The 16,797-nt window shown below is 40.9% G+C and overlaps 2 protein-coding genes across 4 annotated transcripts in view; one reads left to right on the plus strand and one right to left on the minus strand.

Moving 5' to 3' along the window:
- Positions 1–16,797, plus strand: part of LOC126379483 (zinc finger protein ZFP2-like) — a 122,914-nt gene that overhangs the window by 100,002 nt on the left and 6,115 nt on the right. The gene's annotated exons all lie outside the window — the stretch shown is intronic.
- The window catches only part of LOC126379366 (intersectin-1-like), a 44,762-nt gene that overhangs the window by 3,016 nt on the left and 24,949 nt on the right, over positions 1–16,797 (minus strand). For 2 of the 3 annotated variants that reach the window (XM_050028083.1, XM_050028082.1), the window contains exons 17-25: positions 8,287–8,373; positions 8,010–8,125; positions 7,281–7,344; positions 6,790–6,894; positions 5,611–5,673; positions 4,172–4,304; positions 2,423–2,603; positions 1,553–1,728; positions 657–792 (exon numbers count right to left, since the gene is read on the minus strand). In XM_050028083.1, the coding sequence (XP_049884040.1) occupies positions 657–792; positions 1,553–1,728; positions 2,423–2,603; positions 4,172–4,304; positions 5,611–5,673; positions 6,790–6,894; positions 7,281–7,344; positions 8,010–8,125; positions 8,287–8,373 (1,061 nt within the window). The remainder of the gene's footprint in view (positions 1–656; positions 793–1,552; positions 1,729–2,422; positions 2,604–4,171; positions 4,305–5,610; positions 5,674–6,789; positions 6,895–7,280; positions 7,345–8,009; positions 8,126–8,286; positions 8,374–16,797) is intronic. The other variant, XM_050028084.1, reaches the window with a different exon arrangement.

A 16,797-nucleotide genomic window follows, 5' to 3' on the forward strand; every position in this document is an offset into this window, starting at 1 on the left:
TACTATCACTTGTCACATATATAAAAGTCATTAAAACTGTAAGTGAATCTTTTGTGGCGGACCCAACTAGTTGGCCAGCTAGTTCCGCCCACATGCAACAGATGGCGCCACATTCAATAATGCAGTCTTCAAGCGGTCGTGAAACGCGATATCGAAGTTTACACAGCAAGACGCATATATACAACTTCCAATATAACACCGTTGGGTCGCGTGTACGATAACGTCAATGTGTAGTGTCTGTGTAAAATGAGGTGTTTTGTATGAAGTGTCCGGTGTGTGTGTCGCGGCCTGTGTATGTAAAAAAGCTTAATAAACTGCCTATATACGTCCCAATGCTGGGCACAGGCCTCCCCTCAATCAACGGGAGGGGGTATGGAGCATACTCCACCACGCTGCTCCACTGCGGGTTGGTGGAGGTGTTTTTACGGCTAATAGCCGGGACCAACGGCTTAACGTGCCCTCCGAAGCACGGAATCATCTTACTTTTTCGGACAATCAGGTGATTCTACAAAGTGATTTCGACAATGTCCCCATCGGGAATCGAACCCGGACCTCCTTGCGAAATGACGTAAATTCAAAAATGTTACATTGACCTTCAACAAGTTTATCCATGATGATTACGTTGAATAAATGATTCTGATTTCGGATTTCCTCACCTTGACGTAGCTGGCGGGGAACCACCCCACCTGGCGGTTCCGCCCCTTGGCCTGCAGCTCCCCCTCCCACCACCCGCTGTCCGCCTTCTTCCGCACCACCAGCAGTTGGCCCTTCTGCAGGGACAGTTGCTCCGCGCTGTGAGGGAAGGTACATGTTACAATGAACAATATTTTAAAGTATTTCTTATTACCCGACTAACTCGGGTGGGTGATGATTTATGTTAAGTGAATCTGTAGGCTTTAGTGTGCGTGTTTAAGTCTGTGTGTATTTTTGTGTGCAAAGATGTTTGTTCGTGTCTGTGCGTGTTTGTGTCTTGTAAGTGTTTGTGTCTGTGAATATTTGTGTTTGTCTGTAAATATTAATATGTGTCTGTGCGTGTTTGAGTCTGTGTCTTTTTGTGTGCAAGGATGTGTTTGTTTGTGCGTGTTTGTGTCTTATAAGTGTTTGTTTGTATCTTGTAAGTGTTTGTTTGTGTCTGTGAATTTTTGTGTTTGTCTGTAAATATTAATATGTGTCTGTGCATGTTTTTGTCTCTGTGTCTGTATACGGATAAGATAATAAGGGTAATTTATTTCAATAAAAAACATAGTCTAATTACAATAGCATACACATAGATACAAAATATAATATGAAAATTTGCTACTCGACTTTGTGATGTGATTTTGAGATGTGTATGAAATTGCTTTAGAGCAGTAAGGCCGCCCATTTGTACTGTTGCTGAATGTTATATAAAGTTTGTATGTTTTGTTTGTGTGCAATAAAGGATACTGAATTTGATTTGATGTGTGTCTAGAAGTGTTTGTGTCTGTACGTGTTAGTGGTCGTGTCTGTGTCTGTGCGTGATTGTCTGTGTCTGTGCGTGACTGCTTGTGTCTGGACATGTGTGCCCCCTCACCTGGTGGCGGTATACTGCGCAATGGCCTGCGCGATCTCGTTCTTCCGGCGGCCGGTGGCGGAGTCCCTGCCGGAGTCGCGGCGCGCCACGCTGCCGGGCCGAGTGCTGGGCGCTCCGCCCCCGGACTCCGTTATCGCCGCCACCTCTGATGATATGGGAGTCGAGGATTTTTGTTCCTGAAAACAAAATTTAATGGAGTTGTGGCGGCTCAATAGTAACCCTGAGGGTTGGTGATGTCGGTCATTGACCTCACAACCAAGATTAACAAAAAGAACATAACATAACATTTTTAATTCAATTCGTTTGTTATTATAATTTTAAATTTTGATTGTTATTTTAATCCTCATTTTGACATCGATTTTTTTAAAATATTTGAACCCTGTGAAGTCTGAAATAGCATTGGAGCAGCGCGGTGGAGTATGCTCCATACCCCCTCCGGTTGATTGAGGGGAGGCCTGTGCCCAGCAGTGGGACGTATATAGGCTGTTTATGTTATTTCCGAGTACAACTCACTTTTATGACATATTTCAATGCCCTAGTAACAAGGTTCATGTACTGTTCCACTTATGTAAAACATAGTATTTAAGATCTGTATAAGTATTGTACGGTCACGAGCATTAATATGTATACACTTTGGTACCATGTCACATTAACTTTTTTGACAAATGGAACTCTGTAAGTCTCACTAAATGTCAAATGTGTTAGTGCGACAGAGTCCTAAAGTGGGTACATTATATTGCTCATGACTGTACATGAAAGAAATAAATAAATAATCTAATAGTTTTAAGGGGCATAGTCGGGTTCGCCACAAACTACATATCTCTGCCTACCCTTTAAGAATACAGGCGCGATGCTACGTTAATTTATTACCTGTAAAGGCGGCGAAGTGGGTCCGGGTGTGGAGAGGGCAGGCTCAGTCTGCACTGGTGCCGGTTCGTAAGGCGTGGGACTAGGTTCAGGCTCCACTGCCTCTGGTATGGCGGGGATACTGTCGACCGCCGCACCTGTGGTCGAGTCCCGGGTGACGTAGTTTGACGGGAAAATGCCCGTCCTGGAAAATAGAATAAGGAATAATACTACAACTCTCCGCAACTCTCCGCTCCCCACCAGCGGCTGAGCTAGGTTTACCTCACCCCCTCGGTCTTACTTTAGTCTTCAATCGTATGGGCGTCACACATCACACACACAGATGCGCGTGTACGATAACGCCAATGTGTGGTGTCTGTGTAAAACGAGGTTGTTTGTATGAAGTGTCCGGGGTGTGGCCCGGATAATCCATACACAAATCTCGGGTTCTTTATTTATTCTCATAAAAAATATAATGACATAATTACGTAGCGTACTGATACTTATCCTAATATTAGTTACGCACAATATTAATTTGTCATAACTTGTTCAGCATAACTAATTAAAGCTCAATTAATCTCTCCCACTAACAATCTCTCTCCGTATCTCTCTCACTAACAATCTCTCTCACTAACTATCTCTCTCACTAACAATCTCTCTCACTAGCAATCTATCTCACAATCTCTACCACTAACAATCTCTCTCCGTATCTCTCTCACTAATAATCTCTCTCACTAGCAATCTATCTCACAATCTCTCTCACTAGCAATCTATCTCACAATCTCTCTCCGTATCTCTCACTAACAATCTGTCTCACTAACTATCTCTCCCACTAACAATCTCTCTCCGTATCTCTTTCACTAACAATCTCTCTCACTAACAATCTATCTCACAATCTCTCCCACTAACAATCTCTCTCCGTATCTCTCTCACTAACAATCTGTCTCACTAACAATCTGTCTCACTAACTATCTCTCTCACTAACAATCTATCTCACAATCTCTCCCACTAACAATCTCTCTCCGTATCTCTCTCACTAATAATCTCTCTCACTAGCAATCTATCTCACAATCTCTCCCACTAACAATCTCTCTCCGTATCTCTCTCACTAACAATCTCTCTCACTAGCAATCTATCTCACAATCTCTACCACTAACAATCTCTCTCCGTATCTCTCTCACTAATAATCTCTCTCACTAGCAATCTATCTCACAATCTCTCCCGCTAATAATCTCTCTCCGTATCTCTCTCACTAACAATCTCTCTCACTAGCAATCTATCTCACAATCTCTACCACTAACAATCTCTCTCCGTATCTCTCTCACTAGCAATCTATCTCACAATCTCTCTCACTAGCAATCTATCTCACAATCTCTCTCCGTATCTCTCACTAACAATCTGTCTCACTAACTATCTCTCCCACTAACAATCTCTCTCCGTATCTCTTTCACTAACAATCTCTCTCACTAACAATCTATCTCACAATCTCTCCCACTAACAATCTCTCTCCGTATCTCTCTCACTAACAATCTGTCTCACTAACTATCTCTCTCACTAACAATCTATCTCACAATCTCTCCCACTAACAATCTCTCTCCGTATCTCTTTCACTAACAATCTCTCTCATTAACTGTCTCACTCTCTCTCTCTCACACTAACAATCTCTCTCATTAACTGTCTCACTCTCTCTCTCTCACACTAACAATCTCTCCCACTAACTACCCGTCTCACTAATTATCTGTCTCCCTCCCCCTACACACTCATATACCTCACCTGCTTCCGATCCGCCCCGTCCACCAGTCCCCGTCTCGTCGTACCACCTCGATCCTCTCACCAGCCTCGAAGTTAAGGTCCCCGGGCTCCGCTGACGCGTAAGGGTACGCTGCTATGTAGAAGTCTCCGCCTTCTGCAGACAAATTCAAAAATAAACATCAAACATCATCAGCATCGTCATCTGTGTTCATGCAAATAAACGTTCTATCTATCTATCTAATATCTTTATGCAGGAATGGTAGGCTGAATGAAACGTAACGCAAGGTTGTGTGAAAGAGAGAGCGACGTGTGAGCGAGAGAGAAGAGAGGATTTCAGAATAACAGGGAAATGGCGGACGGTGGTTTGAATAGGAGAAAACGTAGAAGAATATAAAAAGGTTTTAAAATAAACATTGAAACGAAATTACATAAATAATTAACAAAAATAATACACTCGTCAAAAACTCTATTTACTGCACTCGTCAAAAACCCCGCCCCTGACTAATCCGGGCGCGAAGGTGCCCAAGTTAGAAATAGTAATCGTTTTTTTCATGCCCTATTCCACGTTTATTCAGTAGGTAACATAGTTACACTTTGAATCGTCAATTTTTACATAACGAACGTCTCATCCGCCTAAAACTACTGCAGCTTCTCACAACCTGTATAGCCGGGGAAAAGAAGCTGCAAGAAAAACCTCGGCACAGGGCCCTAGACGTTCTTTAAAAATAATAAATAAACATAAAATACAAATGTTATACAAGTGAGTAATTTAGCTGCCTAATATCAGTTCTCAGACAGCCAATATGAATATGATATGATTATGACAGACAATATGATTTCCTTTACCATTTTTAATGAGGATAACGAAGAACAGCCTCCGTGGTCCAGTGGTCGAGGGTTGGGCTCACGATCCAGAGGCCCCGGGTTCGAATCCCGGTGGGGACATATCACAAAAATAACTTTGTGCTCCCTAGTTTGGTTAGAACATTACAGACTGATCACCCATTGTCCGAAAGTAAGATGATCCGTGCTTCGGAAGGCACGTTAAGCCTCCTGCAGACACCTCCTAATTTTACTTTAAGTTATACCTGTAATTTTCTTATCCGCCGAAAAGGAAAAGGACGGATGATTGACAGCTCTTAATTTTAGGAAGAATGAGTAAATGAATGAATAACCCGGGCGAATCAAAAAGGTATTTCGCTGGTATGCAAACCGTTTGACGTGTGCTGTCAACATAATTCTGTTGGGTTATTGGCCAATGTACAATTTTTAGACGGTTGTTTTAGATTTCTGCTTAAAATTGACGTGTATTCCATAAATTTTATGCATGTCGATTACCCGTCCCTTTCTTTTTTAACGGATAAGAAAATGACAGGAATAACTTAAAATAAAATTAACTGACGTCTGCATGAATTAGCACTAATGTTACTTGGATGAGTTGTTTTTTTTAATTGACTTACCAACTATAGGCATGGCCCCTCCTAAGTCATTGGTAATCTCCGCCTCTGGCACCTCTGCTATACCTGTAAGTAACACAAAGCGCATTTGAGATTTGAAACTGAAAAAAATCGAAACTTAAATTCAAGATTGTATGAAAGATTCAATAAGAAATTCTAGTTTTTGTTTTACGATAGGCTAGTTTCTTCTTTTTTCGCTTCTATGTGGGAGAATACTATTTTATTATTTTAAATCATTATTATTTAACATTTTAAAAATATGTCGAACGGAACGTTGAAACGTTCGACGTGTGGGGTGTTCCCCCACCACTCCTATTCGTGCCACTCCGTCCGTGCACTTGCTGCGACCAGTCAGTGTCAGTCTACGTTTGGTCGCCGGCGGAGCAGGTTGTGTTCACTTCATTGTATTGTCAGGTATGATGTACAACTTACTATATTTTTAAAACGTAATAGTTACTTTATAAATTCTACATTATTATTACGTGTAACTGAATTATTTCGCTTTAATGATTTATAAATGTCCAAGCTTTTGCTTTATTGTCATAATTGTATTTAAAAATTATTCGAATGAGTGATTTTGAAAAATATGTATATAGATATTCAAGATATTTTCTTTTTCCTTTTCTTTCATCTCACATCTATTTTTGCAAGTTTTTACCACGCATTTCGTCACTGAGGTAAAGTACTGTCAACGTCGCTATATTAACAGTAACTTTGCGTCCCACTTTTTGAGTGCTGATAAATCTACGGTAGTAGTAAATCTATAATGGTGCTAATTCCTGTAAACACCATCTAATTTTATTTTAAGTTATACCTGTCATTTTCTTATCCGTATAAAAGGAAAGGGACGGGTAATCAACAAGCATAAAATTTATGGAACACACGTCAATTTTAAGCACAAATCTAAAACAACCGTCTAAAAATTTTGCATTGGCTAATAACCCGAAAAAATTATGTTGACAGCACACGTCAAACGGTTTGCATACCAGCGAGATACCTTTTTGATTCGCCCGGATTATTCATTCATTTACTCATTCCTCCTAAAATTAAGAGCTGTCAATCATCCGTATCTTTCCTTTTCGGCGGATAAGAAAATGACAGGTATAACTTAAAGTAAAATTAGGAGGTGTCTGCAGGTATCGGGGCCGATATCACGTTAAAAAAAGCTGGTGGCTGCCCTACCTTCAAGCTGGGTCTTCTGTTCTAGGGGTTCGATGACTTCAGTCGCGTAAGCTGTCGCCGCGCTGATGATCTCCACGTACGACTCCGGGAACCAACCCGACTCCCCTGGACGCACACAGAAATAGACTTTAAGTATATTGTTTACATAGGAGGAGGAGCTCGGTGGCGCAGCGGTAAACGCGCTCGGTCTGCGATTGTTGAAGTTAAGCAACTTTCGCAGAGGCCGGTCATAGGATGGGACACCACAAAAAAAAAGTTTTCAGCTCGAGCTCCACCGTGCTTCGGATGGCACGTTCAGCCGTTGGTCCCGGCTGCATTAGCAGTCGTTAATAACCATCAATCCGCATCATGTCACATTAACTTTTTTGACAAATTGAACTGTAAATTTCATTAAATGTCAAATGTGTTAGTGCGACAAAGTCCTTAAGTTGGTAATATATTGCTCATGACTGTACTAACGCCTCTATTTAACGGAGGCAAAGGTTATTTACCTCGCGCCGTTCCCCACTTCCACCCTGGTTCGGCATCGGGGCGCGGAGCTGGTGTCTCGTATATCTACACAACAAGAAACAACATTAATAAGTAATAAACTATACAGCTGAGGCCGAGGAAGAGTCAAATGGAGGAAGAGTCGAGTGGAGGAAGAGTCGAGTGGAGAAAGGGTCGAATGGAGAAAGAGTCGAGTGGAGGAAGAGTCGAGTGGAGAAAGGGTCAAATGGAGAAAGAGTCAAATGGAGGAAGAGTCGAGTGGAGGAAGAGTCGAGTGGAGAAAGGGTCAAATGGAGAAAGAGTCGAGTGGAGGAAGAGCCGAGTGGAGGAAGAGTCGAGTGGAGGAAGAGTCGAGTGGAGGAAGAGTCGAGTGGAGAAAGAGTCGAATGGAGAAAGGGTCAAATGGAGAAAGAGTCGAGTGGAGGAAGAGTCGAGTGGAGGAAGAGTCGAGTGGAGGAAGAGTCGAGTGGAGGAAGAGTCGAGTGGAGGAAGAGTCGAGTGGAGGAAGAGTCGAGTGGAGGAAGAGTCGAGTGGAGGAAGAGTCGAGTGGAGGAAGAGTCGAGTGGAGGAAGAGTCGAGTGGAGGAAGAGTCGAGTGGAGGAAGAGTCGAGTGGGGGAAGAGTCGAGTGGAGGAAGAGTCAAATGGAGAAAGGGTCAAATGGAGGAAGAGTCGAGTAGGGGAAGAGTCGAGTGAACACCATTGAATATGGGTGTTAGGCTTTGGCACTCACCAAGTCACCAGGTTGGAGGCTCAGCTCATCTTCTGCCCTGGACGTAAACTCGTACACGCAGCGCCATTTTGGAGCAGCTGTGGTCGATGACACCGCTGCGGAAACCGGCTCTGTGGCTACGCGAAAATATACACTACAAGGTGTTAGTGACAACGTAACGAAAACTTTGAGGGATGAGTCAGATCATGATTCTGACTTAATATCAAGAGTTTTCCATCGCAAAAGCATCGTCTGCTGGAATTAGCACCATTGTCTTGAGCTGGAGCTAGGATATTACCTGTGGTGGGGGGCGCGTCGCCCCATGACTCCTCCTGGGCCGCAGGCTCGCCCCACGCGTCATTGGAAGTGCCCCAGTCCGCCTCTGCTGGAACAACACATGATTTTTATCATCAATCTCTCTTCTCGCTTTATTTAAGAGCTGCGCTCTTGTCGGTGGAGTAATCGCCATTACTCCATAGATAGGGCGTGTAGAACGGTGGTTGCCCCAATCGCCTTCCGTTCCGCAGTACACCGACCAATCAATTATCAATCAATCAATAATACTTTATTGCACAACGACATATACAAAGGACATAAACATACGAATAAAAACACAAGCACAATAGGCGGCCTTATTGCTTATTATCATCATTGACTATCAAATTCAAAAATATCTTTATTCAGTAGGTAACATAGTTACACTTTGAATCGTCAATTTTTACATAACGAACGTCTCATCCGCCTAAAACTACTGCAGCTTCTCACAACAATACAATACAATACAATACAAATACACTTTATTGCACCAAAATAAAAAGAAATAATTACAAAAAGTCTCTTAACTAAGTACATGGCAAATGGCGGCCTTATCGCTTAAAGCGATTTCTTCCAGACAACCATAAGGTGAGGAAAAAGGTAAAAAAATAATTGAAAGATTGCGGGTACAAACTATGCATACAACTTAACAACAAATACATGCAAATAAATAATATAACATACTTACAAATATAATATATACCTAACCTATATACATAACCTAGCATATATACCTACTGGAGGCGCACGTTACCTTAGAATTTTTGAATTTTTAGGTCGCTGGTTGTTTCTCCTTGGTAACTTGTCCAACAAGAGCGAATTGTTACATTTGCACTGCACTCACTTTACACAGCACTTTTTCAGTTTATATTTGCGTTTTGCGTTATGTATTTTATAGTTCAATGAGTTTATATTTGAGAAGTCAAAACAAATGCGCGCGCGTTGACCCTCTTGTACACAGATGACGACACACACTGATTTGACAGGTGACAGTTCGTATATTCTTTTTTTTTTTTTTTTTAAACGTGCGCCGGAAAAGGAAGGGTTTGTGAGTGATTGAGTTGTGTGTTCGAATACATATATAAGTAATAGTTTAAAAACTAAATATAAACATCGGCGCAGCCAACTTCGGGGGGCCTAGAGGTTTCCTCTACATTGCAAGAAAGAATTGAATATTTAATGAATTAAAGTTAAGAATTTAATGAACTAATTTTAAGAGTAAGAGCGTTTGAGAATATTTATTGTAAATAATTATTGCAACGGTAGTGGACAAAGTCGAGTTACAGGCCGTACATAACTACTAGTAGCAGTTTTAACTTTAACTGCGCGAATGATTTTGTCTTTTCCGGGATAAGTCTCTGAGACAATAGCCAAAGGCCAATACATTGGATGTGAATTGTCACTTTTGACAACAACAACTGTCCCTTCAGTAACAGGCTTTGATGGTTTATTCCATTTATGTCGCTGTTGAAGAGACGTAAGATACTCCATGTTCCAACGATTCCAATAACTTTGGACTATTCTATTTAACAGCTGATAGCGAGTCAGTCTGTTTTCGGGGATATTTGAGTCAATATTTTCTGCGGGTAAGAATTTTAAAGACGTTATATTTAAGAAATGATTAGGCGTTAATGCGGATAGATCCGAAGGATCGCTAGAAAGTACGCAAATTGGGCGACTGTTAAGCAAATGCTCAATTTGAATTAAAATTGTATTAAATTCCTCATAAGTAAGGACTTGCTTGCCGATAGCTTTGTAGAGATGTGTTTTAACACTTTTGACATTTGTCTCACTTAGGCCATTAAAATGAGGTCCATAAGGAGGGCTATGTTTAAACTGAATCTTATGTTGAGACAGAGCTTGACACAAATCATTGTGTAAATTAGTGGACTGTATAAGTGAATAAATTTCGTCTAACTTACGTTTGGCACCCATGAAATTAGTACCACCATCACTGTAAATAATGGAGACTGGGCCTCTGCGTGAGATAAAGCGTTTAAAAGCGGCGAGAAATAAATCGGAACTTAGGTCTGTGACCAATTCTAAGTGTAGAGCTTTTGTGGTTAGACACACGAATAAACACACATAGGCCTTATGGCTTTTTATTCCGCGGCGTCTAATATGCGTTATGAAAAAAGGTCCAGCGTAATCTACAGCAGTGTGAACAAATGATTTAACTTCAGATACTCTAATAGCGGGGAGATCACCCATTTGGGGATTAGTTATGCGGGGTTTGAGTTTAAAACAAAAGTTACAATTATGTACTGTTTGTCTAACTAGATTTCTAGCAGCAAGTATCCAATATTTTTGTCTCAGGAGAGCCAATAATAATGCGGGTCCAGTATGCAAATTAACTTTATGATAATGTTCAACCAGTAAAGCAACAATGCGGTCTTTAGCCGGTAGTAATATAGGGTGCTTCTGGTCAAATTCCAGTTGAGAATGAAAAAGTCTACCACCAACTCTAAGTATATTTTTATTGTCAATAAACGGGTTGAGTTTTACAATGGTTTTATTAGAGCAAATTTTATTATTTTTAAGCGAATGAATTTCTTGAGAAAAATATTTATTTTGAATATAGCGTACAATGTATAGTTCAGATTGTTCTAAGTCATTAACTGTGATAGATCCTTTTGATTTTAATATTTTTGTAAAACGTAATATATAAACTAATGAATTTAATAACTTTGACCAAGAGGAGACGCGTCGAGAGAGTTCTAGAATAGGATCAGAGTTTTCTAAGTCATTTGTGGTGTAAATAGGTGCGGCGATAGTTTTAGATTCCTGTTCATCGTTGTGATTTATTTTAAATTCTTTTACAGGCCAATGAGAGATAGGACCGGATAACCACTGCGGGCCATGAAACCAGAGAGAATTATCTAGTAATCCTAAAGGCGTTACAGGTCGCGAAATTATGTCGGCGGGATTTTCTACACCACGAACATGAAACCAATGCGGAGCGGGTAAGTATTCATTAATTTGAGAGATTCTGTTTGCTACGAACGTGTGATATTTATAAGCGGGAGAGTGAATCCAGGTAAGCGTTACGGTAGAGTCAGAGAAAGCGTATATATTATTTATTTTACAACGTTTGCTTAATACGTCACAAACAGCGGCGAGTAACTTTGCGAGTAATAGAGCTGCGCAGAGCTCTAGGCGCGCGAGTGTCTTATTTGGGGAAGATACCTTGGATTTAGAGGTAAGTAATTTAACAGAGTTAGCGTGCGAGTCATCACCAGTATCAATGCGTACGTAAATGACAGCACCATAACACTTTTCGCTAGCATCAGCGAAACCGATAAGTGTGACTCTCATAGAGGAAGTTATACCTACATGGCGTGGTATTTTCAATTTATGTAAGTGAGACAGTTCTTTATGAAATTGTTTCCACTTTGTGAAAATGAAATCAGGGACTTCATCATCCCAATCGAGTTGCAGCTTCCAACATTCCTGTACTAAAAGCTTCATAAAAGCGACAACTGGGCTGATGAGACCTAGCGGGTCGAATAAGCGGGCGGTTATTGAGAGAATTGAGCGTTTCGTACACTTTTCTTGTGATTCAATATGCGTTGAGAAATGAAAATGATCGTCAGTAGGTTGCCACTGCATACCTACGACTTTTGTAGCTGCGTTAGGATCAGAATCTAAATTTATTGTTTGCGGACTTTTGTGAGAAGAAGAAATGCGTTGCATGAGAGCGTGGTTATTTGAGATCCATTTAACTAAATTGAAGCCACCAGATTTGAACATATCTACCATTTGTTTATATGTTTTTTCAGCGTTATCTATACCATCAATGGAACAGATGTAGTCGTCCATATACATGTGGTTTTCAGCTTCATAGGCTGCGAGAGGGTGAGTATCGCGGCTGTCTGCGGCGAGTTGGCGAACTACACGCATAGCGAGATAAGGTGAGCTTGATACACCGAAACAAACTCGATTGAACTGATATACATCAATAGGAGAATCAGAATCGAATCTGAAAAGAATGCGTTGATAAGGTTGATGTTTGAGTGCAAGATGAACTTGGAAATACATCTTTTCGATGTCAGCTATTAGTGCAATAGAAAACATGCGTAAGTTTAAAAGAAGGTCATAAAGATTACTTTGTAAATTGGGACCTATGTAGAGTAAATCGTTAAGTGACTTGCCTGAAGTAGTTTTACATCCTGCGTTCAATACAATGCGTGTTTTTGAAGTTTCTTTTTCTGGGCGATAGACAGCTCTATGCGGAATGTAATAAGAGTGAGAATCTTGCGTTAAGTGGTCAACTTTAGTTAAATAGCCTTGGTCAATGTAAGTTTGAATTGTAGCGTTATAATCTTTGCGTAAATTAGAAGAGTCGAGTTTCTTTTCTAAAGAAAATAGTTGGCGTTTAGCGATTCCATAAGAGTTCCCTAATTGAGATGGATTCTCTTTGAATGGAAGTTCTACGGTATATCTACCAGTATCGTCGCGTGTATACGTTGACTGGAAGATATTTTCACAAGTCTCATCATCTGGACTTAAATGTTTCCTAATTGGGACATTCTCTATTTCCCAAAAGCGTTGCGTTAAGCGTTCGAGTGAAAGAGATTCTGTATTACAGAAGAAAGTTTTGTCTGAGTTGTGCATGTTTAGAATGTGAGACGAGTGTGGAGTGTTGTGACTGCCATTCGAGTTTGTGGGAGATGCGTCTAAAGATTCGTTTTGAGTGAGAGTACAAGATGAACGTGGCGCGAGCGGTGCGTTGTGCGTGAGCGGTGCGTTGTGCGTGAGCGGTGCGTTGTGCGTGAGCGGTGCGTTGTGCGTGAGCGGTGCGTTGTATGTTAGCGGTGCGTTATGCGTGAGCGGTGCGTTATGAGTGAGCGGTGCGTTGCGCGTGAGAGGTGCGTTATGCGTGAGCGGTGCGTTGTGCGTGAGCGGTGCGTTGTGCATGAGCGGTGCATTGTGCGTGAGCGGTGCGTTTTGCGTGAGTGGTGCGTTATGCGTGAGCGGTGCGTTGTGCATGAGCGGTGCGTTGTGCGTGAGCGGTGCGTTGTGCATGAGCGGTGCGTTGTGCGTGAGCGGTGCGTTATGCGTGAGTGGTGCGTTGTGCGTGAGCGGTGCGTTATGAGTGAGCGGTGCGTTGTGCGTCAGCGGTGCGTTATGAGTGAGCGGTGCGTTGTGCGTGAGCGGTGCGTTATGAGTGAGCGGTGCGTTGTGAGTCAGCGGTGCGTTGTGCGTGACCGGTGCGTTATGAGTGAGCGGTGCGTTGTGAGTCAGCGGTGCGTTGTGAGTGAGCGGTGCGTTGTGCGTGAGCGGTGCGTTATGAGTGAGCGGTGCGTTATGAGTGAGCGGTGCGTTATGCGTAGTAGAAGCGTGAGTGCGTGAATTTTGAGTGTGCGATGCATGTGAAGTACATTGGGCTTTACCCATAGCGACATATCCGAGAGTAGTTTGTATACCTACTACCGATGAGTTGGGAGCGGTTACTTTTCCAGAACCAAGTAAAAGCGGGAACAATTCGTTGCCTATCAGGCAATCGATTGCAGCGGGCGCGTAGAACTGCTCATCTGCCATGGGCAGATCACATAAGTGAGACAATTCCGTAACATCAATTTGAGTGTTAGGTAAGTAGTCGGTTATGGTGTCAATTACACGTGCATTTACCGTGTAAAAGCAGCGAGAATCAAAGCGCGAATACATTTTAAATTGCGTTAATCCGAGAGACTTGCTTTCGGTTTGACCGATACCTTTGACGGTCGAAGAAGCGGGTGTAATTTTTAAATTTAAGCGATCACAACAGTCTTTCGTAATAAAATTACTCATAGAACCTGTGTCGAGAAATAAGCGGATATTATTTGGTTTATTATCTTTATAAACATGAACAGATGCGGTAGGTAACAAAACTGTTGTATTTGAATTGCGTGCGGAAGCAGCGTGAAGAGAGCAATCGTTGTCATCAACGCAAGTCATAGCGTTCGGCGGCGCTAGCGACGTACACGGCAAGGCGTGCGAGGGGCTTGCGTAGGGAGCGAGCGGCGGCTGAACCGGCGCGGGGTGCGGCTGCGGCGCGTGCGCGGGAGAGGGAACGCGGTAGCTAGCGGTTGCGGCGTCGGAATAGCGCGGGAATGCGTTATTGACAACGTTGTTATGCGATGGGGCTGTTTTGTTATTAAAGTTTATATGCAATAATGAGTGATGTTTGCGGTTGCAAGTTAGGCATCTGTTTTGTGACTTACATATATTTATATTGTGAAAACCAAGACAGTTTTGGCAGAAAGCATTTTGACGAACAATATTATTGCGTGTTTGCGGGTCTGCGTTTAAGAAAGATTCACACTTGAATAAGGGATGAGAGTAGGTAGACTTGCATACCTTGCATGAATTTAATTGTTGAAAATTATTATGAGTTTGAGGTTGAGTGACAGTGTATGTACACTCGGGTGTTGCAACAAAAGCATGAGTAGATTTATTTTTGGGTGTGAATTTATTATTATTATTTTGTTTGTTGGAGTTTTGAGGCTGAGAGTGAGCGGATGAGCGAAGCGCTAGAATTTTACTTTGTTCATTTAAGAACTTTTTTAATTCTATAAAGGTAGGAATTTCTGACTGTTTGTGAGTTTGTTCAAACAAGGTGAGAGTGTCTTTATCAAGTTTATTTAATGCAATATGAGTTATCATGAAATCTGACAAGTCATCAATGCTTAAAAGACGGAGAGCGGCTTCAGCGGAGCAAAAGTTATTTAGAAAATTATCAATTGACTGATTGGGTTTATGCTGTAGCATTTGTTCTAAATAGAGAGAGGCTTGTACCCTGGTATCCTGGTATTTATCTATGAGAGCTTGCCATATTATATCATAATTCTCAGAGGTAGCGGAGATGCCTGCACATACATTAAGAGCTTTGCCTGAGAGACAACCAATTAAGTATTGTATTTTTTCAGCATTTGATAGCCTGCGATTGGAATGTATGAGACTGTGGAAATTTTCATAAAACACTGGCCAATTACTGGGAGTACCATCAAAACTTGCTAACTGAAGCGGGGGCAACTTTGGGTTGAGGCGATCAAAATCTTTATTTTTAGCGTTTAACTTTTCTCTCAGAGTGTTCTCTGTCTGTTTTATAAAACAGTATAATTCGTCAAATGAGTTTAAGACATTGTAATTCGGCTTTGTCTCAGGAGATGCGCGCATGTATTCAATTACAAGGTTATCTATTGTTTCAATAAAATCGGAGCGAATTTTATCAATAGAAAGCGTTCTAGCAAGAAATTGCGTTTGAATAGTGGGATCGGAAACCTTTAGGCTCAGATTATACAAATTTTGCATTATAGAAAACAAACTTTGTTTTTTCTCTTCAAGTATTTTTATTTTAAAATTATCTTGAATATCGTCAATATCCATTTTTTCTTTGGATTTTGCCATGATAGAAACCGTTGAGTAAAACTATTATTATTAGAAAACGCGGGTTAAATATCGAGAAACGAGTTAATATTATAAGCGAATTTAGTGCGTAATACAATAGCGTTAAGGTTGAGAATAGCGTGAGCGTAAACAAATTAATGGCGTAGAAATGGCGGTAGATACCTACCGATTGAGCGAGAATCGAAAGTATTTATTATTGAAATACAATAATAATTACGTAAATATTGCGTTACATGTATAATGTTATGTAAATAAATGCGATATAACAATGTTTTAATGCGTGATGTGCGGAAATAAATAAGATTCAAACAGGTTTACACCGGCACGCGGCGTCTATCAGAAAATTGTTATTTACGAGTTTTTTAAGAAAATATGATAAATAGATAATAGTAATCGTGTAAATTGTAAGGAAATAGGATCCGGCTCGAAGGACCAGACACTTGGAGGCGCACGTTACCTTAGAATTTTTGAATTTTTAGGTCGCTGGTTGTTTCTCCTTGGTAACTTGTCCAACAAGAGCGAATTGTTACATTTGCACTGCACTCACTTTACACAGCACTTTTTCAGTTTATATTTGCGTTTTGCGTTATGTATTTTATAGTTCAATGAGTTTATATTTGAGAAGTCAAAACAAATGCGCGCGCGTTGACCCTCTTGTACACAGATGACGACACACACTGATTTGACAGGTGACAGTTCGTATATTCTTTTTTTTTTTTTTTTAAACGTGCGCCGGAAAAGGAAGGGTTTGTGAGTGATTGAGTTGTGTGTTCGAATACATATATAAGTAATAGTTTAAAAACTAAATATAAACATCGGCGCAGCCACCTACTTATATAAATAGTACACACAAAATACCTAATAATAAGCAACTCAAGAGATTCAGACGATGACACTTCATTATAAAAACAGAACATTATAAAAATAGAAGAAAAAAAAAAATGGATGTAAGAGTAACCTCGGAGTACATTCAAGACACAAAAAAAAAAGGAAAATAGAAAATCTATAAATATACATACATAAAAGCAGTAAATAATAATTTATGAGTAACCACACTGACGTTCAAAATAATAACGCAGAAGATTTTGAAAAATATGCAAGGATT

This window comes from Pectinophora gossypiella, chromosome 29 (genome assembly GCF_024362695.1).
Source record: "Pectinophora gossypiella chromosome 29, ilPecGoss1.1, whole genome shotgun sequence".
Taxonomy (NCBI): Eukaryota; Metazoa; Arthropoda; class Insecta; order Lepidoptera; family Gelechiidae; genus Pectinophora; species Pectinophora gossypiella.